The 24,587-nt window shown below is 40.7% G+C and overlaps 1 protein-coding gene across 7 annotated transcripts in view; it reads left to right on the top strand.

Moving 5' to 3' along the window:
- Window positions 1-24,587, top strand: part of LOC148845669 (protein ZINC INDUCED FACILITATOR-LIKE 1-like) — a 102,752-nt gene that overhangs the window by 53,782 nt on the left and 24,383 nt on the right. For all 7 annotated transcript variants that reach the window (XM_088954328.1, XM_088954326.1, XM_088954327.1 and 4 more), the window contains one exon: window positions 12,343-12,430. In XM_088954328.1, the coding sequence (XP_088810454.1) occupies window positions 12,343-12,430 (88 nt within the window). The remainder of the gene's footprint in view (window positions 1-12,342; window positions 12,431-24,587) is intronic.

Raw genomic sequence — 24,587 nt, 5'->3', positions numbered from 1 at the left:
ATTTCCTTTTCACATTGTGTATTCAAATGTGTGGGGACCTATTAATGTTCCAACTGAGAACGGTTACAAGTATTCTATTTCCTTTGTTGATAACTTCTCTCGCTACACTTGGATTTATCCTATGCATTCACCGGAGGAAGTTCCTAAAATTGTGAAAGACTTTTAGCGTATGGTTTACACCCAATTTCAATATGAGATCCGAATCTTCCAATCAGATAATACCAAGGAATATTTCCATGGAGACCTCACAGATTTCTTTGTCTCTTGTGGCTCTCAACACAGGAGCTCATGTGCCAGAACCCCACAACAAAATGGGGTTGCATAAAGGAAAAATCAACCTCTCCTTGAAGTTCCTCGAGGATTAATGTTACAGATGAATGTCCCTAAAAGATTTTGGGTGGATGCTGTTCTAATTGTTGCCTATGTCATCAATAGAACACCATCTCAGGTATTGCAATATAGGTCCCCTCATCAGCTCCTTTTCCCTAAAGCTCCTTTGTTTCCTATTCCTATGTGGGTCTTTGGATGTAAGTGTTTTACTCATGATCTCTCTCCTCATGGTAAGCTTGATCCCAAAGCTATTGTTTGCACTTTTCTTGGTTATCCCCTTGCTCGCTATTTTGACCATGTGTCTAAAAAATACTGTGTCTTTATGGATGTCTTTTTCTTTGAAGATGTTCCCTACTTTCCTGTTTCTCCTTAGGGGGAGAGTAGAGTTGAGGAGAAACAGAGCCAGACTCAAGTTTTGTTGCTCTCTATTCCTAATCCTCCTCCATTTTGTGTCTTTCGGAGATTGCGCTACAAAAATCTCAGGAGTTGGATCCTTCACCCCATCGAGGTACTATTGTTCCAGTTGATGTTCCTAAACCTATTGATCTTGACTCTTAAAGTTGTGATCTGAACCTCCCTATTGCAAAAAGGAAGGGTGTCAGATCATGCACAACACACCACCCTATATCTCATTTTTTGTCCTATGAGAATGTCTCATCTTCCTTTCGTGCTTTTCTATCTTCCATTGATAGTGTTTCCCTTCCCAAGAGTGTTGTGGAAGCCTTACTTGTTCCTGAGTGGATAGATGCAATGAAAGAAGAGATCAATGCTCTCTACAAGAATGGCATGTGGGAAGTGGTAGATCTTCCTAAGGGAAAGGGACCTGTAGGGTGCAAATGGGTCTTCTCTATAAAACATAAGGCAGATGGGTTTGTTGAAAGGTACAAGGCTCAACTAGTTGCAAAAGGCTTCACACAGGTGCATGGAGTTGATTATGTCGAGACTTTTGCTCCGGTTGCAAAAATGAACTCTATCTGGGTTCTCCTGTCTTTAGTTGCAAATCTTGATTAAGAGCTTCACCAAGTTGACATAAAGAAGTGTGTATGACTCAACCCCCTGGTTTCTGTGCTAAGGGAAGTGAACATAAAGTCTGCAAATTGAAGAAATCTTTGTATGGTCTAAAGCGATCTCCGAGAGCTTGGTTTAGCAGGTTTCACCAAGCAATTCAACAGATGGGTTTTAAGCAGTGCCAATCTGATCACACACTTTTTGTAAAGAGGGAACAAGGAAAAACAACAGCTTTGATTGTCTATGTAGATGATGTTGTCATCATTGGAGATTGGGTCTCAGAGATTCAAAGATTAAAAAAATTCCTTGCTACACAATTTGAGGTAAAGGACCTGGGGACTTGTGCTACGTCCTTGGTATTTGAGGTTGCTCGCTCTCAGCAAGGCATCTTCCTTTCCCAAAGGAAGTACGCCCTAGATCTCCTAAAGGATACAGGGAAGCTAGGAGCTAAACCAACTAACACACCTATAGATGTAAATCACAAAATTGGGGATTTTAGTGGTGAATTCTTGAAAGATCCAAGGCAGTACCAAAGACTTGTAGGCAGGCTTCTCTACCTGTCCATGACTAGGCCTGACATAGCATATGCTGTGGGTGTCCTCAGTCAGTTCATGCACACACCCAAGGAGGCACACCTAGAGGCAGCATACAGAGTTCTTAGGTACTTGAAGAAATTTCCAAGGATAGGTTTACTCTTTAAGAAAAAATGGGCACATGTGAGTAGAGGTGTGCACAAATGTAGATTGGGCCGGCATAGTGGATGACAGAAAATCCACCGACAGATATTGTACCTTTGTTGGTGGAAACCTTGTGACTTGGAGAAGCAAAAAACATAGTGTGGTGGCCAGGTCAAGTGTAGAGGCAGAATACAGGACTGTCACATGGAGTTGTAGAGTTACTGTGGATCAAGAACCTATTGAGTGAATTAGGATTTCCTTTTGATGATCCTATGCCACTCTATTGTGATAACAAAGCTGCATCAACATCTCAGCCAACCTAGTTCTCCATGATAGAACCAAGCATATTGAGGTGGACAAACATTTCATCAAAGAGAAAATTGAGAAGAGGCAAGCGTGCACTCCCTACATTAGGTCTGATGAACAACTTGCAAATGTTCTTACTAAAGGATTATGCTCACTATGACATTGTGATCTTTGTGACAAGTTGGGGATGATTGACATCTATGCCCCAACTTGAGGGGGAGTGAAATCTATACTATATGCCGCAAAAGGGCATTTTTGTCTTTTCCTCTTTTTTTAAAAATTTTGTCTTGGTCGCCCTGACATATAAATAACAATGTTGGCGTTGCCAATAGTGATTTTTTTTGGCTCTCAGTTGGCATCCATGCCCAACTTGAGGGGGGGAGGGGGGTTGAGATGGTTTGGTTTATCTATAGGATTATGTTGTTCTTATTTTACTAGATGACTGTGTAACACTTTCTTTTTTTTTTGTATTTACAATGATAGTATAAATAGAAGAGAGGGGTGGCTGCCCAGTACTTTTGGCCCTCCAATTTTTTTTCTTCTCTTCTCATTGACACAAAACTAGATTTGATTAGAAAAATTCAAGTTTACAAACTGGAAGTCTCTATGTTCAGAGCAATAAGGAACTCAAAAGTTCTATTTCTTTAGATTAGCTTAACATATTTTTCTCTATTCAAGTACATGTCTCATTTAGTATTCTCATAGTAATCAATCTCCTTCACTTCTACAATTCTTAAAGGGATGAACACTGTAGTTTTTTATAATTAAAGAAGAAAAAAGCTTACAATAGGAAGATGGCAGGCAGTCACCCACAAAGAAGAGGCGATCACGACACCAACAGAACTGACAAAGTAAAAAAAAAACTACAAAAACTTCCTTCAAAACCCACCACTCTACATCCCCTTCCACCCAGACCCTACCACGCCAGCACCATACAAAACAAGCAAAACACAAAAAAGGAGAGATGCACTAGCCTCCACTAAACCTCCTCCTCAAGCACATCAACATTCTTCTTGTCTGCTTCATTTTGAGCCTCTCCTTCCCCCACAACAGCTTTCTTTGAGCTCTCCTCCCTCCTTCTCTCGAACTCTTCAATGGCTCTTCTAGCAAATGCCTTTCCTCCCAAAAAGAATAAAAGTATTTTTTCCAATTTCAATAATTTTGTCTACAATTTTTTCATTATCAAATCCTCCTTTTCCATTTTTTTCTTCTGAACTTGTACTTGTTGTCCCCCATCCCTTCCCCAATATTCTTGATTTTCTGTTGAGCATTAGCCATCTATGAATCTGAAGTCGGAGGACAAATTGGAACTTGCTCACTAGAATAAACTAACTCCAATGATTTCATCTTCACATCTGTTGCAAACTTTCTTAAATTTTTTTTGCAGGGCCTGCTTTGACCAAACTGAGCTTTAGTCTAGAGAAAACTTTTGTAACATGGACAATATGTTTCTTACTAGAAGCTTGAGTCTTCTTTGGAGCTAAACCAACTTCCTTCACTTCACTTCTTTCCTCAAACTTCCTCTTGTGACCCAAATCGATACCTAGCTTACCTAGCATAAGAGATTGTGGGTTTTACATGCTTGAAAATGCTTTATACGTTTGCTTTTATCTTTAAATTCTCATTTGAATACACTTTACATGTTATGCTTATGTATTTTAATTTTAGATAATAGGTTTTGTAAAACATTTATTTTAAAGTTTAAGTTTATATTTTTTATTAACATTATGTTTAATATTTTTTGATTTTTTTTGCATTTTTGTAATTTTTTTTGTAATTTTGTGCCTTGCGCTTTTAAAACACTGATCCCCCATACCTCCCCTCAAACTTCCACTTTCTTCTTTGAAATTATCAAACATGACTCCACCAAAGAAAATCACTTTCTTTAGATTACCCAAATGCATCGTCTTAACCGACCTGATCACCGTACACCATTGTAGATCCATAGTAACACAAATGATGCGTCTCCATAGACAGACTAGTCTCACCATTGATACGACCGTTATTGAAACCAACGGACTTCTCCCCTTCGTCCTCTTTAATTTGGTCTTTACTTTCTTGGTCACCTCTTGAACTCTCTCTAAGCCTATTCTTAACTTTTTTTTTTTTATTTGTCAAAACACAATTTCTTTTAAAAGAGCCTCCTTGTCTCTTAACAACCGGTAACTTGGACAGCTTGTTCTGGTCTCCCCTCTTTTTAAAGTTAGACCTCAAGTGTTGGTCCCCACCCGGGTCGCCATCCATGCCTGTGGCCCAGGATGGCTCTTCCACTCTTTTATTCATGATTTTCTCCATCTCTATCGCCGGTCCCACATCTTTAACCTTTTTGACCCTCCACATGTCCTTTCAGCCCCTTTTGCAACTTATCCCCAAAGCTTTCCAAGGACAACAAACCAAGATTAGAATTTGAAACATCCTTAGGTTGGGTACCCCCTTGACTCTTTGAAACCCAGCTACCACCACATAAATCGAGACCCAGTTCACCGCTCTCGGGTATACTTCTTCTATGGAGTAGAAGGTGAAGAAGGAGATGGTGGCAATAAGGGTTTAGAGTATGAGAGTTTCGAACCTTACTCTCTCTCTAACACCCTAACACTATTTTATTAAGTTAAATTTGAATAATTACAAGGAGACCCTTAGTTGGGCAAGAAATTACAAAGAACGTAACATAGAAAGGATGGGCCCAGAATAAGGCCCATTACAGAAAGGAACATAAATAGTAAGAAAGGATAAACAGCCTACGGGCCATTCGGCCCATCTTCTCTACAAATACCCAAATTTCCGCAAACTACCCTCATCTTCAACCTTTGAAACCTCCAAGTCGAACAGACTGTTGGACTTCCCATCTGTAACAGAACGGATGAATAATACATAGATTGAGTATTGGCCTTCTATTTAATCTGGGAGAAGGCTGCCATGTTGTGGGAATTTTTTTTCCCTTTGTTCAATATTTGAGGGATTTTTTTTAGTTGCAATGCATGTAATTATTCAGCCTTGACCTTTATTCCATCTGGTGAGAGGGCTATTGCTATTTGGGCTATGATTCCTTGTTCAGTTTACTGGACCAATGGGAAGAATGAAGCTTTAGGATCTCAATAAGCAAGGTTTTTCCCCTTCTTTGTTAAGATTTGTATGGATGCAAGTAGTTTCCTTATTGTTCAGGCTCTTGTTCTTGAAGATTTCAGTTCATTCAAGATAAGATATTCTGTATATAGATGGAACCATATTTTGTGTTTAGAGGGCACTATAAATTTAAAGAAATCTTTGTTTTTGTCCATCCTTGTACATCCTTGTATAATCAGTTGTTTCGACTAATTAAATAAAAGCATGGACCTATAAACCCTTAGGTTAGTTTTTCTTTTTTAATTTCCCTTTCTTTTGGGGACTATAATTGATGCAAGTGGTTATAAGAATGTTCTTAGCATGCCCCAAAGAGAGAGATTGAAGGGAAGGGGTCAGATAGTAGATCTACAGAATGCATTTGTCAACAAGAAAAGAAGTGAATGTTTGACTATTCAAATCTTGGTCGATTTGGCTGAAATTTGGTGGCATTTAATACACTTATAGTGCTCAAATATTTTAGGTTTTCAGCTTACTGGTAAGTGGAAATGCCCAGCTAAAGGCTTCAAGAAGACTGATATTTTGGTTCTGTAAGGCTTGCTCAAAGTCAAAGTCAACAGTGACTTACTATTGGTAGTAATCCTCATAATTACTATTTATAGTGATTATAGTAATTGCTATTTATGAGAGTTGACCTTGGTGCAAAGGTTGGGTTCCTCCATTGAGACCTGGGTGACCAAGGTTCAAATCTTGGAAACAGCCACTTTGTGCATCTGCGGGGTTAAGGCTGCGTACATCTGTCCCTCCACAGACCTTGCATTGGTGGAAGCCTCATACACTAGGCTGCTCTTATAGTAATTGCTATTTATTGTAACAGATGACTTACTATTTGTTGGTAATTTTTGGTTTCTTATATTTCCTATGTAAAGAGATTGGGCCGAATGGGCCCTAACAGCCTCTCTTGTGATATCTTTTATTTTATCTTTTATCTTATGTTGGTGGGCCTCACTTAATGGGCCTGATATTTATTCTTGTTTTATTTTCTTTATGTAACTGCCAAGCTAGCCACCCACTTAAGGGTATTCTTGTCATCATCAAATATTTAGATATTAGTAAAATAGGGTTAGAGGAGAAGGGAGAATAATTAGACTTCTTCTCTTACCTCTTCTCTTCGCCATCTTCCTCTCTTATTCAGTTCCTCTTCCTTCTTTTTCTTTGTTCCTGTACACTCTAAAATCAAGAGAGTGTATGGAGAGATAGGTTCTCTATAGTATAGAGAATCACTTGCCTAGTTGGTAGAAGGGTTTGGAGAGTTTAGTTCTGGCCAGACTTTGCCAAGAAGTGATGTTGTTCTGTTGCTACCCGAAACCCTAGCCAACTAGAGGTTTTCGAGGTTACCAGGAAAGGTGAAGCTTGGGTGTGGCGCTCTGTGCTTGGAAGGTGTCTTGTGACTGCTAAAGGAGGGCGGTTCAGGTTTGGAAGAGTTTGGGTCAGTCTGGTAGGTGCGGCAGTATCTTCTTTCTTCCTCTCATCTGCTGGACGGAGCAAAACCCTAGTTTTTCAAGTACTCGAGTTTTGGTTTGACTTCAAGTAAGTTTACATGGTCAAAATTTTATGTTCTTTGATTTCCGTTTGATTAATGGAGGCATACGGAAGTGAGTTCAAGTAGGTGCTAGTTTCTGGACCTGCTTTAGTAGATTTCATTTTGACTAGTGTTACCACAATTAAGGTAGATGGGACGAACTATCTTGCTCAGGCACAGTCTATAAAAATCTATGTCTGTAGTAGAGGAAAACTCGGGTATCTCACAGGCAGCAAGGTGAAACCCGAAGAGACAGACCTTGAATTTGAAAGATGGATGCAAGAGAAGTATACTGTTATAGGATGGTTAGTCAACTCTATGCAACCCCATATAAGCCAGCACTATCTCTGGATGTCTTTGGCTAAGGAGATATGGGACAGTGCAACTGAGACCTATTCACAGAAATTGAATGTAGCCAGAGCATACAAATTGAAAAGTGATGTGAAGAACCTGAGACAGGGGGAGAAGAGTGTGGCAATCTACTACTCTATACTAAAATCCCTATGGTAGGAAATTGATGTTATGGAGACAATGGTATGGGAGAGTTAAAAGGATGCTGAAATGTATAGAAAGCTAGTGGAGAGAAATAGGGTGTTTGAGTTTCTCACTGGACTCAACCCTGAGTTTGATATTATCAGACATAACATTTTGGCCAGGGATGAGGCTACTCTTTCACAAGCATATGCTATGATAAGTAGTGAGGAAAGTAGGCGGCAGGTGCAGTTGCAGAGTCCACCTACATAACATTTTGCACATGCGGGAATGAAACCAAAGGGCCCTACTGAGAAAAGAGAGCAGGTGTGTCAATATTGCAAGAAACCACGGCATACAAAGGACACCTGCTGGAAGCTTCATCCTGAACTTCTTTCTGATAGGTTTAAGAACAATAATAACCCTAAGAAGAGCAGTCAGGTGGGAAAATCCAAGACTGCTAATGCTGCTACAGTGCCTGAAGGGGGAAGTAAGGAGAGTGAAGAAAAATCAACTATTGAGCAATTGGCTGCAATGAAGCTAGATTTTGAGAAGTACGGGAGGCTACTAAATCACCTGGAAGCTACGGTTTCTTTAACTCGCCCTTCCAACAGTACATCATCTTCATCGGCTTTTGCTCACTCAGGTACTCGTGCTTCTGCAAATCATGCTTCAGTTTCAGGTAATCATAAAATCCCTTGGGTTATTGATTCCGGTGCATCAGACCATATGACCAGTCTATCTAACCTTTATTGCTCATATCACCTCCTCTCTGGAAAAGAGAAAATATCCCTTGCCGATGGGTCCCTTGCCCCCGTCTTTGGTAAAGGTGATATAAAGACCTCTAACACTCTGTTCTTATCTTTTGTTCTTCATGTCCTTAAGCTTAACACAAACCTCTTATCCGTTAGTAGCTTAACAAAGTCAATGAATTGCAGCATAACCTTCTTTCCCACTCATTGTGTTTTTTAGGACCTGCAGTCTCAGAGGATGATTGGGAGTGGCCATGAGGCGAACGAAATATACTTGCTGGACACACCGGATCAAGCTTTGGGACCACCTCATGGAGTTGCCTTAGAGTCAGTTGTGCCAGAGTCTGTTGACAAAATTTTATTATGTCATTTTTCGGTTTGGTCACTTGTCCTTTTCTGCTTTGAGTCATCTGTGCCCAGATATGTTTAAAGGAGTGTCTTTATCGAGTCTCCATTGTGAATCATGTGAGCTGGCAAAGCATTGTAGACATTCCTATTCAATTAGCAATAAAAGATCATTTTCTCCTTTCCATATTGTTCACTCTGATGTGTGGGGGCCATATCACATGCCAACCATGGGGGGTTACAGGTACTTTATCCTTTTTATTGATGATTATTCACGCTACACTTGGATTTATCTCATGAAATCCAGGGATGAAGTACCAGCTATTGTGAAAATTTTCATGAACTCATCCTCACCTAGTTTAATACCTGTATCAAAATATTCCGCTCTGACAATGCTAAGGAGTATTTTGAGAGAACCCTCTCCACCTATCTTGAAACTTTTGGGGTTATTCATCAAAGTTCTTGTTCCTACACATCACAACAAAACGGGGTGGCGGAAAGAAAGAACAGGCATGTGGTTGAGGTTGCCAGATCCCTCCTATTTGCATCCCATGTTCCTATAAAGTTTTGGGGGGATGTTGTTCTTAGTATTACCTTTCTGATCAATCGTATGCCCTCCCAGGTCCTTGGCTTTAAAACCCCTTTTAGTCTTCTCTTCCTGGATGAGGATCTCTTTTCTCTTCCTCTCCGTGTGTTTGGGTGTACTTGCTATGTGCATATTCATAGTCACCAAAGGCATAAGTTTGAACCTAAGGCTCATAAGTGTGTGTTTCTGGGATATGCTTCCACACAGAAGGGTTATTGTTGTTTTGATCCAGTTCGTGGCACCCGCTTTGTATCTCGGGATGTCACCTTTGCCGAGTTGACTCTCTTCTTTAGTATTCCTCCTGAGGGGGAGAAATCTGATGTGTACTTTGCTATGTCTCTAGCTGTTCCTCTTCCCATCCCTTGTGAGTCCGATCATGGGGTGTCCACCTCTTCCACTGGACTTACCCCTGATATCCCTGCTCCCCCTCTTGCTTCTGCTCCTGCTCTCCAAAGGTGGTACCAAAGGCAGAGATTCAGACATGTGCAGGTTGTTTCAACTCCTTCAGAAGAGCACCTTGCCACTCCCATCATTCCTGAGGAAACAGGTCAGCCCTCTACCGACCCATCTCTGATTGTTCTAGACCTTGACCTTCCTATTGCTCTTCGCAAGGGTAAGTGAAGTGTACAACCCATTGTATCTCCAAACACTTATCTTACAACCTTCTCTCCCCTTCTTATTACTCCTTTCTTGCGTCTGTTTCTTCCCATGTGATACCCAGGTCTGTACCGGAAGCATTATCTCAAGCTGAATGGAGGGATGTTATGATGACCGAACTTGATGCATTGCATAAGAACCAAACCTGGGATATTGTGGACTTGCCGGAAGGAAAGGAACCAGTGGGTTGTAAATGGGTGTTTACTATTAAATATCACTCTAATGGCTCTGTTGAAAGGTTTAAGGCTCGGTTGGTTGCTAAGGGTTACACCCAAATGTATGGCATTGAATATCTTGTGACATTTGCTCTTGTAGCTAAGATGACTTCAGTCAGGGTTGTAGTTTCTCTGGCAGCTACTTTTGACTAGCCCCTACACTAGTTTGATGTTAAAAATGCCTTCTTGAATGGAGAACTGCATGAAGAGGTCTATATGTCTCTACCTCCAAGAGTGTATGGAAAAGAAATGAAAGGCAAGGTGTGCAAACTACAGAAATCCCTTTATGGTCTCAAACAATCTCCTCGGATTTGGTTTGAGAGATTTCGGGCTGCTCTTGTCTCCTTTGGCTACATTCAAACACAATCTGATCATACACTGTTCTTAAAGAGAAATGACTCTCTGGTGACCTTCTTGGTTGTTTATGTTGATGATATTGTGGTCACGGGTAATGGCATTGAAGAGGCTAGTAAACTAAAAGCATTTCTCAACTCTGAATTTGAAATCAAAGATTTGGGAGATCTTCGGTATTTCTTGGACATTGAAGTTGCTCGATCTAAGGATGGTATATTCATATCTCAGCGCATATATGTCCTTGATCTTCTTGCTGAAACTGGTAAACTTGGAGCTAAACCCATCTCCACTCCCATTGATCCTAATCATAAGCTTTCTGCCACAGATGGTGAACCTTTGTCTGATAAGGAGTGTTTCAAAGACTGTTTGGGAAGTTGTTATACCTTTGCATGACTCGTCCAGATATTTCCTATGCAGTAAGTGTTATTAGTCAGTTTGTGCATTCTCCTAGAGATACTCATCTAGCTGCTATAGAAAGGGTTTTGTACTACTTGAAAGGTACTCTAGGGAAAGGTATTCTATTTGCTAAGCATGGTCACATGAAGCTGGAAACCTTTACTGATGCAGATTGGGCAGGATGTATTGATGACAGAAGATCCACTTCTGGTTATTGTGCTCTGGTTGCTGGGAATATTGTGTCTTGGAGGAGTAAGAAACAATCAGTAGTTGTTAGATCCTTAGCTGAAGTAGAACACAGGGCAATTGCTCATGGTGTGTCAGAATTACTATGGCTATGATCCCTTCTAGAGGAATTGGGGGTGGATTACGAGAAACCAATGATGCTCTATTGTGAACACCAAGCTGCTATCAACATTGCACATAATCTTGTTCAACATGACAGAACTAAGCACATTGAGGTTGATAGGCATTTCATAAGGGAAAGAGTCTCTTCAGGAGAAGTTTGCTTACCATTTATCACATCAGAAGAGCAACTGACTGATATCTTGACCAAGGGAGTTCCAAGGGGGAAATTGACACACTATTATAAGCAAGCTGGGCATGATTGACATCTATGCTCAGCTTGTGGGGGAATGTAAAGAGACTGGGCCGAATGGGCCCTAACAGCCTCTCTTGTAATATCTTTTATTTTATCTTTTATCTTATGTTGATGGTCCTCACTTAATGGGCCTGTTATTTATTCTCGTTTTATTTTCTTTATGTAACTGCCAAGCTGGCTGCCCACTTAAGGGTATTCTTGTCATCATCAAATATTTAGATATTAATAAAATAGGGTTAAAGGAGAAGGGAGAATAATTAGACTTCTTCTCTTACCTCTTCTCTTCGCCATCTTCCTCTCTTATACAGTTATTCAGACCTGTTTTATTCTGCTAATCACTAAGTTTAATCTTGATATTAGAGGACTGATTTACATCTTCCTAGAACTAGTGTGTTATAGTGTCCTAATTTGAAAGGGAAGTCTAATATAGTCCGCAGCTATTGTAGAAATAATTTTTGTTTCATCTTCTATTTTCTCTCCTTTATTTGTTTACTATTACTAATACCTGTAACTGATGCCTATTGTTGCATGTTAGAAATTTTCTACTTCAATAACTTTCTATTGACACCCATGTCATATGAAATTAGGTTCATTGTATAAGGGCATCCTAATAACCCATGTATTTTCTTAAACAGATGTGTAGAGACAAATTTTAGACATCTTGATTGACTTGCATCATGCACAGTTTATGTTATTATCATCATAAAACTGGTATTTTTGTATTATACACAAATCTTATGGTACATGATAACTTTTAACTTTGAGGATTTTATAACATGTGAAAGGAAAATGAAACTTAATAACATGAAGATTAGAAAATACATTGGTGTTGTAGTTTTCTTAACTTACATTATTCTTTGTGCTTGTTGATAGAAAATGGATTTCTGTATCTCTAAGTTCCTACTAAAGAAACATGTTTCATTTATAAGCCTTATAGGAATGCTTTTGCAGTGACACTGATCTTTGAGTGGTTGATTTTGAAAGCCAAACTTCCTTGTGCAGATCTTTTCATTGTGGGCTGTCAGTCCTAGAAAGTTTGGGGGATTGAACTATTCATCTGATAATGTTGGTGAAGTTCTTTCTATAACAGGTTTGTTGGTATATAGTTAAATAGTTATTCATATCAGTTATCATATTTAAAGAAAATTCCATTATTCTATGCTAGCTCCTAAAACTTGCACATTTATACCCCCTGGTTAAAGTGCATATAACTTCAGAATACTATCTAATTCCGAGACCTTAAGGTATCAAGATATGCTGAAAACCATTGATAAACAAAAGCACACTGTTGCTGTGTTGACATAGTTCATCGCACAAGCTGTCAATCCAAAGCAGGCTCTTCTGAAGAAGTGAAAATCCAAAAAGCAGTCGGCACGGGCTAAAAGAGTGTTGGCTGTATTATTGGGCCTTTCCAAAGGTATCCTTGTTGAGGGTGATAGGGGTTGATTCTTGTTATAACATTTGAAGTTACTGTAGTAATGCCATTGAACCTTGAGAGCTATCAATCTCCCAAATAAATTGGATGGTAATTCTTAAACTTACTTTGGTGTCATAGTTAGGAGTAAGATGGCTATATCTTATAAGGAGTTCCAACCATTCCTAAATTTTTTGATATTGAAGATCAAAGAGAAGAAAGGAAAATATATCGAGAACAATCTTGACTTTGACGTGATGGGCTGATCAATTGCTTGTGTGCACTGAATTTTTAGTATGTGGATTTCCACCTAATCAAGACCAACAACACCTTTTATTGTCCTCTACTGTCCCTAATTAATTTCTTTTATTAAACTTCTATTTGCCATAGTTTGTTTTTTATTTCCATCAATTTACTTAGATTCCCCCTTTCACGGTCTCTCATAGACATGACATATTGACTCTTATCCTATTCATTATGTCTTCCAATTTCATAGTCTTTCCTGTCAAAGTTCCTATGTTCCATATTGGTAATTACATTTTTGTTTCTTTAACTAACTTCCTTACTTGCACTAATCCAAAGTAATGCAAGAACCTTACCGCTTTTACCTACAATTGGACATTATTTTAACAAATTGCTTCTAATGAATACCATATATGAACTCTAGGGTGCCAATGGCATTCGAAAATCTGATTTCGAATTCGATATTCGACATAATCAAATTGTATTCGGATAATTCGAATATCTAATTGGTTGAATTCGGTTATCCTATTCATACCGAATAGCTAATCGAATTTGAATTCGGATATGACCTGATTCGATTCAATAAATATCTGAATTTGATCGATTATTTAATTCTTATATATAATATATAAATACTTAAATGTTTTATATAATTTATATATATAATAATTAAATAATATAAAATACTTTATATATTTATTAATTACTTAAAATAATTAATTAGTCAAATTCAAATCAAATCGAATATTTGAATATTTAATTGAATTCGAATTCAAATATTAATTTTCAAAATCCGTCAGATATCGAATTGAATTCGGATATCAAATTTTCTAATTGAATTTGAATTCGGATATTGCCAGATCTGATTCAAATTCGATCCGTTTACACCCCTAGTCTCTCTATAGTTTTACTATAAATGGTTTATGACGCATCTCTCTTCAGGGTGTCACCTTAAAATTAGTTGAGGGAATTATTTAGGATTCACCTTCATAAATGTTTAGAAAAATTTTTTATGCTAACTGTTATCCCAACACAACCTTCCTCTATTTAGACTTAGGACCTATGGTACAAGACAAACTAAAGATGACTAAATTCGTATGAAATTCTATTACTAATTTAGGTTTTAATTTATATTTAATGTACTTATAGATCATGTTAAATGAATTTTAAATTTTCTTGTTTTTCCAACTTTTAATAAATCAAATATTGAAGGATTCTTGTTTCGCTATCTAAACTACAAAATTAAGACTATTTTAGTAACAAACTAAGCAACCAATTATCCATTACATATCTTTGTTTGTATCATTTTTGTTAGCGTAGGGGTATTTCTATCTTTATACCTTGATTGATGTTGCTGATCTATAATGTTGTGTTGAAACATGTGCTCTTAACTTAAGTAAGGGCACATAGGTCTTTTCAGTTATGTTTGAATAATAATATAAATACTTACTGGCCGACTGGGAGAAGTCATGTTGACTCTTTCAGTTCGAACCAGAATTCTCTCTTCTCTCTTTCTCTCTTTCTCTATCACTCTTTCTTCTTCTACATAATTGAACTCAGTCAGGCCGAACTCTAAGGCAGACCTGAATTCTTACATGGTATCAGAGCTAAGTTAAATCTGCCTAGATTTCTGCTTGCCTAGGGTTCATTCTCTGCGCACTCTATCTAGGGTTTTCCTCTTTTTTTTCTGTGTTCGATTGGAGATAATGGAAAGGGCTGAAAAGGAGTGATCGCCCTCTTCCCTTGGGGGTCTCTATGCCTCCAATCAAGTCTCTATGCCTCCACGTGAAAAAATTGTATTTGGGGCAGGACAATACAACCAGAGTTTATCAGCTTTATCAAGAGTACTTTAATCTGCAACAGGGCAATCAGAAGTAATCCCCTCACTTTTGATGTCAAGATTCAACAACAACAGAGAGAGCAGCTTGATGTGACTAGATTTTTGGTGGGACTAAAGTCTGAATATGAACCAGTACGGGCTCAGATATTAGGGGGATCAACTCTTCCATCCCTAGAAGAGGTATTTGCTCGACTTCGGAGGATTTCTATCGGATCTACTGAGAATTCTAATATCTCAGATAGATCTACCTTTGCTGCATCGAGAGGCCGTGGTGGTAGAGGTGGAACTCGGGGAGCTCAGTCTGGCCGTGGTGTTGGTAGTGGTTCTGCATATGGCCGAAGTGGCAATGGTGGGTCTACTTATAATCGTGGCGGTGGTCGTACTGGGAGCAGAGATTCAGAGGGAGCCCATGGTAGAGGACGTAGCTCAGGCCGAGGAAGTGCACTCATTGTGGTATGTATGGACATACCATCAACTATTGTTATGATTTACATGGTCCTCCCTCAACTTGGGCCAATCATGCCGCGACCGGTGACTCAAGTTCCAGCTTTAAACAAGAGAATCATTCATCTGACCAGTTGCCTCCTACATCCAAAGATGGTCCCATGAAGGAGATGGTGAGTGTTCCCCGTGACGAATATGAGAGGTTTATCCAATTACAGCAGAACATGACGACTTTTGCTCACTCAAGTATGGCTTGTCTGGCATCTACACCCAATCCCTGGATCATTGACTCTGGAGTCTCCGATCACATGACTAGAACTCCATGTGTGTTTTCCTCCTTATCTCATTGCTCAACATCACAATCTGTCACCCTTGCTAATGGTTCCACATCCTCAATTTGTGGTGTTGGTAATGTTGACCTAGATCCTGTATCCCTCTCATCAGTTCTGTATGTTCCTAAATTGCCTTTTAACCTTATGTCTGTTAGTAAGCTGGCCAAATCACTTAATTGCTCCATTACCTTTTATCCTTCTCTGTGTGTCTTTCAGGATCTCAAGACGGGGATGAAGATTGGTGGAGGGCATGAAGCAGGTGGACTGTATTATCTTGACGGTGGTGGTGGTAGAAGTTCAACAGCTCTCCAGTCATCTCTTTCTCCTCTCTAGTGGCACTGCCGATTTGGTCATCCGTCGCTCAAAGTCTTGAAGTCCTTGGTTCCGTCCTTGAGTCAGCTTTCTATTTTGGATTGTGAGTCGTGTCAGTTTGGGAAACACCATCGTGTTCCCTTTAGTTCTAGGGTTGATAACCGTGTGTCGAGTCCTTTTTCTTTAGTTCATTCAGATGTTTGGGATCCTTATAAAGTAATGTCATATAATGGATACAGATATTTTGTCATTTTTGTGGATGATTTTTCAAGGATGATGTGGCTCTATTTAATGAAAGAAAGAAGTGAATTGTTTACCATTTTCCAAAAATTTTATGCTGAAATTCGTAACCAATTTGGTACCCACATCAAAGTTTTTCGTTCTGATAAAGGCCGCGAATATTTATCCTCATCATTTCAGGAATACTTGGACCAACACGGCATTATACATCAGACCTCGTGTACCTACACCCCACAACAAAACGGGGTGGCTGAGAGAAAGAATCGCTATCTCCTTGAAATAGCAAGATCCCTAATGCATCACATGCATGTTTCCAAACCTTTTTCGAGTGATGTAGTTCTTACCTCTTGTTTTCTTATTAATCGGATGCCCACGTTCATCCTTGATGGTCAGTCTCCGTTTCAGGTCTTGTTTCCCTCTTTGTCTCCGTTCCCTCTTACGCGGAGAGTTTTTGGGTGTGCCTGTTTTGTCCATAATCTGGGTCCTGGGAACGACAAGTTTGATGCCCGTTCTCTCAAGTGCATCTTCCTTGGCTATTCTCGGACCCAGAAAGGGTATAGGTGTTACCATCCTGGTTCTCGACGGTCCTTTGTGTGTGCTGAAGTCAGTTTCTTTGAGTCTACTCCGTTCTTTTGGGGTATGGTGATGCTTCTTCCTCCTCATCACCTCCTCCCCTTCCACTTCCCTTTGTCGATCCTCAGTTTGTTCCAGTTGTGACCAAATCCTTGCCTCCGGTGCCACCACCTGTTGAACGCCCACCTATCCGTCATGTGTATACACATCGCCCACGTGGACCGGCTACCACTCCTCCGGCTACATCTCCGTCGACGAATCCGGCACCAGTACCCCACTTGGCATCTGAGATTGATCTACCCATTGCTTTGCGAAAAGGTAAACGTACTTGCACCCTTCATCCCATTTCTAATTATGTTTCTCTTACTCACCTTTCCGCTTCCCATCGCCAGTTTGTTACCTTGTTATCATCAGTTAAATTTCCTAAAGATGTCCAGGAAGCCCTTGTCTCTCCAAGGTGGTGCCGTGCCATGAAAAAGGAACTCTCAGCCCTTCATCATAATCATACTTGGGACCTCGCTGCTCTTCCTCCTGGGAAGCAAACTGTTGGTTGTAAGTGGGTTTATACAGTTAAGCATCTGCCTGATGGTAGTGTTGAATGCCTGAAAGCGCGATTAGTTGCAAAAGGGTACTCCTAAACCTATGGCATTGACTACACAGAGACATTCTCACCGGTTGCTAAGATAGGGTCAGTTCGTGTTGTGATCTCTCTTGCAGCCATGTATGAGTGGCCACTATATCAGCTTGATATCAAGAATGCCTTTTTGCATGGTGACTTACTCGAGGAGGTCTACATGGAGCAATCTCTAGGGTTTGTTGGCTAGGGGGAGGATGGTAAGGTGTGCAGACTAAGGAAGGCTATATATGGGCTTAAACAGTCTCCTCGAGCATGGTTTGGTAGGTTCAGTGAGGTGGTAAAGAAGTTTGGCATGAAACAGTGCAAGGTTGACAATTCTGTATTTAGTCATGACTCTCCGGGAGGAAAAATACTGTTGGTAGCGTATGTAGATGATATTGTTATTACTGGGAATGATAACATTGGTATTGATAGGCTGAAGACTTATCTGCAGGATCACTTTTAGACAAAGGATCTGGGTAAACTGAAATACTTCTTGGGCATAGAGGTAGCGAGATCCAAGTATGGGATTAACCTGTGCCAAAGGAAGTATGTGCTTGATTTGCTGGAAGAAACATGCTTGTTGGGTGCCAAACCAGCTGAAACACCCATGGACACATACCAAGCTAAGTAGTGATATGGGTGAGGTGTTTGAAGACCTTGGCAGATACCGACGACTTGTGGGCAAACTGAACTACCTAACCATTACCAGACCAGACATCTCATTTGTAGTTAGTGTGGTAAGCCAGTTCATGCAAAAACCTTTGACTCCTCATTGGAATGCGGTTCTGAGAATTGTGAAGTATCTAAAAGGGGCCCCGGGTTGCAGTCTGATATACAAGAGTGGGGGAAAACTTGAAATAGAAGGGTATTCTGATGCTGATTGGGCCGGTTCTATGTTTGATAGGCGGTCTACTATAGGCTATTGCATGTTTCTGGGAGGTAACCTGGTGACATGGAAAAGTAAGAAGCAGACAGTTGTGGCAAGAAGTAGTGCAGAGGCAGAATATAGGGCTATGGCGCATACTGCTTGTGAATTAGTGTGGCTAAGGAACCTTCTACAGGAAGTAGGGTACAACATTAACACTCCAATGAAACTCTATTGTGATAATCTGGCTGCAGTTCATATCTCCTCTAATCCAGTGTTTCATGAAAGAACCAAGCACATTGAGGTTGACTGTCACTTTGTGAGGGAGAAGGTGCTAAATGGAGAGCTAGACACTGTAATCTGAAGAGCTATACTCGAAGTAGCAATGAGGAAAAGAGAACCACAGAACTGAAGAGAATGTCGAACTGTTCTATCCAGTAGACCAGTCCTTTATTTATAGATGAATATGGTACAAGGTACAAGAAATTACTGGGATGCCCCTGATTAGTGATGGGACACCCAGATGACTTAAATCATTAAACAGGATTAGGCCCAGGCCCATTAATACAAGCCCAGTTACAAGATAAGTTAAACATAAGAATGGGCTAATAAGAACTCTTATAAGCCAAACATCACTCTAACATTCTAACACTCCCCCTCAAGCTAAGCATGAATATCAATCATGTTTAGCTTGCCAAGTATGTCCCTGAACTTCGTTGATGCCAGCCCTTTAGTTAATACATCTGCAATCTGCATCTCTTATGGAGTATAAGGCACACAAAGTTCTCCTGAAATAATTCTCTCTCTGACAAAGTGTCGATCAATTTCAATATGTTTTGTCCTGTCATGCTGCACAGGATTGTTGGCAATGTTGATAGCAGCTTTATTATCACAATATAGCTTGAGAGGACCCTCAGTCTTGATACCAAGCTCATTAAGGAGAGTCTTGAGCCATAAGAGTTCAGCAACCCCGTGTGCCATAGCCCGGTATTCTGCTTTTGCACTTGATCTAGCCACAACATTCTGCTTCTTACTACGCCATGTGACTAGGTTTCCTCCCAAGAATGTACAGTAACTTGAGGTTGATTTTCTATCTCCAACGGACCCAGCCCAATCAGCATCAGTGTAGGCTTCAATTTCAAGTCTGCTGTTTTTTCTGAATGGAATTCCTTTCCCTGGGCAAGTTTTCAAGTATCTGAGGATTCTTTCCACTGCTCTCATATGAGGAGCCTTTGGTGAGTGCATGAATTGACTGACAACATGCACTGCATAGGCAATATCTGGCCGAGTAAGGGATAAGTATATCAGTTTTCCAACCAACTTTTGGTACCTTTCCTTATCACAGTATTCCTCACCCATTGATTCTTGTAATCCATGGCTTGGTTCTATTGGAGTGTCTGCTGGCCTGCACCCCATCATGCCTGTTTCTTCTAGGAGATCTAGCACATACTTTCTTTGACATATGTAGATTCCTTCTCTTGATCTAGCAACTTCAATTCCAAGAAAGTATCTTAGATTTCCCAGGTCTTTGATCTCAAATTCTGAAGCTAAGAACTCCTTCAGCCTCTTCATCTCTTTCACATCATTTCCAGTAATCACCATATCATCCACATACACAATGAGTGTTGTAAGTTTGTCATCCTGTCTCCTTGTAAACAATGTATGATCTGCACTGCTCTGAGTGTACCCTACTTTCTTCATGGCCAAACAAAGTCTCTCAAACCATGCCCGGGGAGTTTGCTTCAAACCATATAATGTTTTCCTTAGTTTACATACCTTCTTTCCAGCATCATATCCAGGTGGGGGTTCCATGAATACCTCTTCATGAAGATCACCATTTAGGAAGGCATTCTTCACATCCAGCTGATGAAGTTCCCAAGAGAATTTTGCTGCTAGTGACAGTAGAACCCTGATTGTGTTGAGCTTTGCTACTGGGGCAAAGGTTTCCTTGTAGTCAATTCCTTCCTTTTGTGTAAATCCCTTTGCCACAAGTCTGGCCTTGTACCTCTCAATTGACCCATCTTCCCTGTGCTTTACTGTGAATACCCACTTGCACCCAACAGTGCCTTTCCCTTCTGGCAGGTCCACCAATTCCCATGTCCTTGCTTTCATTAGGGCTTTCATCTCCTCATTCATAGCTTCTTTCCACATCGGATCAGATGCCGCCTTTGAATACCTGGAAGGGACACATACAGAGGAAAGGGCAGATACAAAGGAATGATAGGCAGGGGATAAGTGTGAGTAAGAAACATAATCGGCTATGGGATGCCGAGTGGTACAAGAACGAACAGGCTTACGGAGAGCAATAAGAAGATCCAAATCTGAATTGAGTGAATCAGAATTACCTTGGATTGCAGAGACAGATTGATCTGAGTTCAACTGGTTGCAATCATGAGGTTGAGGGGCCTTCTTCCTTCTACTGTATGTAAGTATCTCTTTTTCTTGTTTACTGAAACTTTCAGGAGCATCAGCCGAATCTGGAGAAGCAACTGGCACAGTGGAAGTCTCACTAGGTTGACCCGGAATGTTACAGCTAGTAGTAGTGGAAGGTGATGAAATGGGAACAAAAAAGAAGGGAGAATGAGAATCCTCTTCCAACCCACTACTCTCCCCCTGAAGAGGATTCTGAGAAGACTGGAAATAGGGTTGAGACTCAAAAAAGACTACATCCCTAGTGACATATTTTTTCTTGGAGACAGGATCATAACACTTATACCCCTTCTGCGTAGGAGAGTACCCCAAAAATATTCCCTTTGTAGCCTTGGGATCCAGCTTGGTCTTCTTTGGATTTTTCACATGTATGAAGCATGTACAACCAAAAACCCGCAAGGGAAGAGGAAATTCTGGAAGAGTGGGACACAAAACAGAGAACGGGGTCTTCATACCCAGTACCTTAGATGGCATCCGATTTATCAGGTAAGATGCAGTAAGAACAACTTGAGACCAATATTGCTTGGGCACATTGTGCTGGAAAAGAAGGGCTCGAGCTGTCTCCAATAGATGCTTGTTCTTGCGCTCAACAACCCCATTTTGCTGAGGGGTGTAAGCACATGATGATTGATGTAACATGCCTGCATCTTCCATGAATGAGTTCAGGGATCTTTCAAAGTATTCAGCTGCATTGTCTGAACGGAATTGCTTGATCTTTTTATCAAATTGTGTTTCAACCATCTTGCAAAACATCATAGTTATCCGGGGAACTTCTTCACGTCCTTTCAACAGATAAATCCAAGTGCACCGAGAATGAAGGACCCCAAACATCAGAATGAACCAAATCAAAAGGAGCTTGAATTTCATTACTAGAAATTGGATACATTGATCTACATTGTTTTGACGTTTGACACACATCACAAATTAAACTCTGACTCAGAATGCCCTTGCATAATTCGGGAAACAACATTGCTAAGGAAGAAAAAGACAAATGACCTAGCCTAGCATGCCACAAGTGCAGCCTAGCTATTGACTCCACACTTTTCGGACTAGTAGTAGAAGCTTGCAAGGCTGAGCTGACATCTTCATCAAAATAGTAGAGGCCCCCATACTCATGACCACTCCCAATCGTTCTCCTCGTCAATCTGTCCTGTAAGACACAATGAGAAGGAAAGAAAGTTATACTACAGTTCAAGTTTTTTGTAAGCTTTGAAACAGACAACAGATTAGAGGTAAGACTAGGAACATGTAGGACTGATTTAAGAGAGAGATCCTTGCTTAGGTCAACCACCCCCTTTCCAAAGATGGTGGAGAGGGACCCATCGGCTACTCTCATCTTATCCTGGCCAGACAACAGATGATATGTGGAGAATAAGGAGGACATATGTGTCATATGGTCAGTGGCTCCTGAATCAATCACCCAAGAGGTAGAACTAATGGAACTAGATGCACTAAATGCAGAGGTTGTACCTGATTTGGCAAGAGAGGTGGAAGCTAAAGAATTGTTCTTCAGACGGGCTAATGCCCGGCTAAGAACCTCTACCTCACTAGCTGTGAAGCCCAAAGTACTTGGTCCAGAGGAGTCGGCAGCCTGCCTTGCGGTGGAAGATGACACTGTCTGAATACTCTGTGAGTTGTCACTACTGTTGTTGGTGGCAAGATTCCCACTTGCTGTGTGGCCCTTATGTTGCCTTTTGTCCTTTCTCAGAGCAGCTGGCTTCAGATGAGGGTACATGACCCAACATTTCTCCTTTGTGTGTTTCTCACCACCACAATGTGTACACTTGAGGGACTTCTTGTCTGAAAATCTATTCCCCTTAGTGGAGACCAAGGCTGAATGTTCTCCAGGTAGTTTTGTTGACTGTGTCTGGAAGTCAACTTGCATCTCCTTTCTCCTTACTTCTTCATTCCTCACCAGGTAGTAGACATGGTGAAGTTCAGGTAATTCATCTCTCCCTAGAATCTGTGACCTTATACCTTCATATACAGGGTCAAGACCCGCCAAAAACTTGAAGGCTTTGCCCTCCTCAATCTGCTTATCATGCCTCCCCTTATCATTAGCATTTTCCCAATCCAAGATCAAATGGTGGTCAAGCTCTTCCCAGAGGCCTTCCAGTGTTGCAAAGTAGGTTGCCACGGACATGTCTCCTTGCCTTAGGGCTGCAATGTCTTGGTTCAGCCTGTAGATTCTAGCATTGTTCTTTTTCTGGCCATATGTCTTAGATACTTTCTCCCAAATTTTAGTAGCTGTGGGGAAATGATGAACAGTTCTGGCCACCCTAGGAGTCATAGAGGCCAGCAACCAAGACATGACTGTGGCATTTTCCTTGCGCCACACGGTGTATTCAGGACTGCCAATTTCTGGTTGTTTCTTGGCTCCATCCAAATAGCCTGTGAGGTCACGAGAGGTAATGAACAACATTGCTGAGACAGATCACTCTTTGAAGTTATACTCATCTAGCAGCGCACTTGTAATCTACAAGCTGTGCAGATTAGGGTTTTCCAGGTTTGAGGACCTTGTAACAGGTCTGTTATCTCTAGAGGAAATTTCACCGGATAGTGAGGACATCCTGACTTCAGTCCAAGAGTTGTTCACAGTACTATAGGTGATTCTGTTAAGAACTGGCCAAATTGGTCACTGTGTTCACAGTACGGGTACAGTAGCAAGTAGAGGTCTGTAACTGAACCAGTTCACAGTGTTGGTAAAGGTTTAAGGCTGCAATTGTGTGGTGCAAAAGTTGCCGCAGTTCTGGTAAAAGGTAAAGGTCTGTAACTGAACCAGTTCAGTCCAAGAGTAGGGCTGATAACCGACCTGAAGAAAATCTGTAAGTGAGGTTGCCGCAGTTCTGTAAGAGTCTTGCTGATGCACCAAGACTGCAACTGTAGAAGCTGATGCACCGAAACTGCAACTAAAGTTGAAGGAGCTAAGTCTTTACCACTTGTTCTGCACAAGTCTTGCTGGAGCACGAAGCTGCAACTGTAGAGGAAGTTCTCCCCCTCTTGGCTAGTGCTAGGACTGCTTAATCAGCCCTCAACCAGGTCTGTCCTATACAGACCTCTCTTAGTAGCCCAATAGCTACTACTTGCTGGTGTAATCTAGTAGGACATCTACTTTTGGGTCTTACTTCCCTTGAGTCCTACAACCAAGAGAAACCCTAGGTTCGAACTTGCTTTACTCTCTTACACTCCTAGGTCTTCACTGCAGCAACCCAGAAAAGGAAGAGAGAAGAGGAAAGGACAGCAAGAGAAAAGAGTGCGCCTGCTGAAACCAAGAAGGAGCTAATGCTCTGATACCATGTAATCTGAAGAGCTATACTCGAAGTAGCAATGAGGAGAAGAGAACCACAGAACTGAAGAGAATGTCGAACTGTTCTATCCAGTCGACCAGTCCTTTATTTATAGATGAATATGGTACAAGGTACAAGAAATTACTGGGATGCCCCTGATTAGTGATGGGACACCCAGATGACTTAAATCATTAAACCAGATTAGGCCCAGGCCCATTAACACAAGCCCAGTTACAAGATAAGTTAAACATAAGAATGGGCTAATAAGAACTCTTATCAGCCAAACATCACTCTAACATTCTAACAGACACTACACATGTTAATACAGGAAATCAGTGGGCTGACTTATTTACAAAAGGCTTGAGTCGGGGAAGAGTGGACTACATATGTAACAAGCTGGGAGTATATGATATACACTCACCAGCTTGAGGGGGAGTGTTAGCGTAGGGGTATTTCTGTCTTTATACCTTGATTGATGTTGCTGATTTGTAATGTTGTGTTGAAACATGTGCTCTTAACTTAAGTAAGGGCACATAGGTCTTTTCAGTTATGTTTGAATAATAATATAAATACTTACTGGCCGATTGGGAGAAGTCATGTTGACTCTTTCAGTTCGAACCAGAATTCTCTCCTCTCTTTCTCTCTTTC

This window comes from Nelumbo lutea, chromosome 7, assembly GCF_056320005.1.
Source record: "Nelumbo lutea isolate HS-2025 chromosome 7, American lotus-T2T, whole genome shotgun sequence".
Taxonomy (NCBI): domain Eukaryota; kingdom Viridiplantae; phylum Streptophyta; class Magnoliopsida; order Proteales; family Nelumbonaceae; genus Nelumbo; species Nelumbo lutea.
Note: the sequence above shows the minus strand (reverse complement) of the source record. Positions and strands in the feature narration are given on the sequence as shown.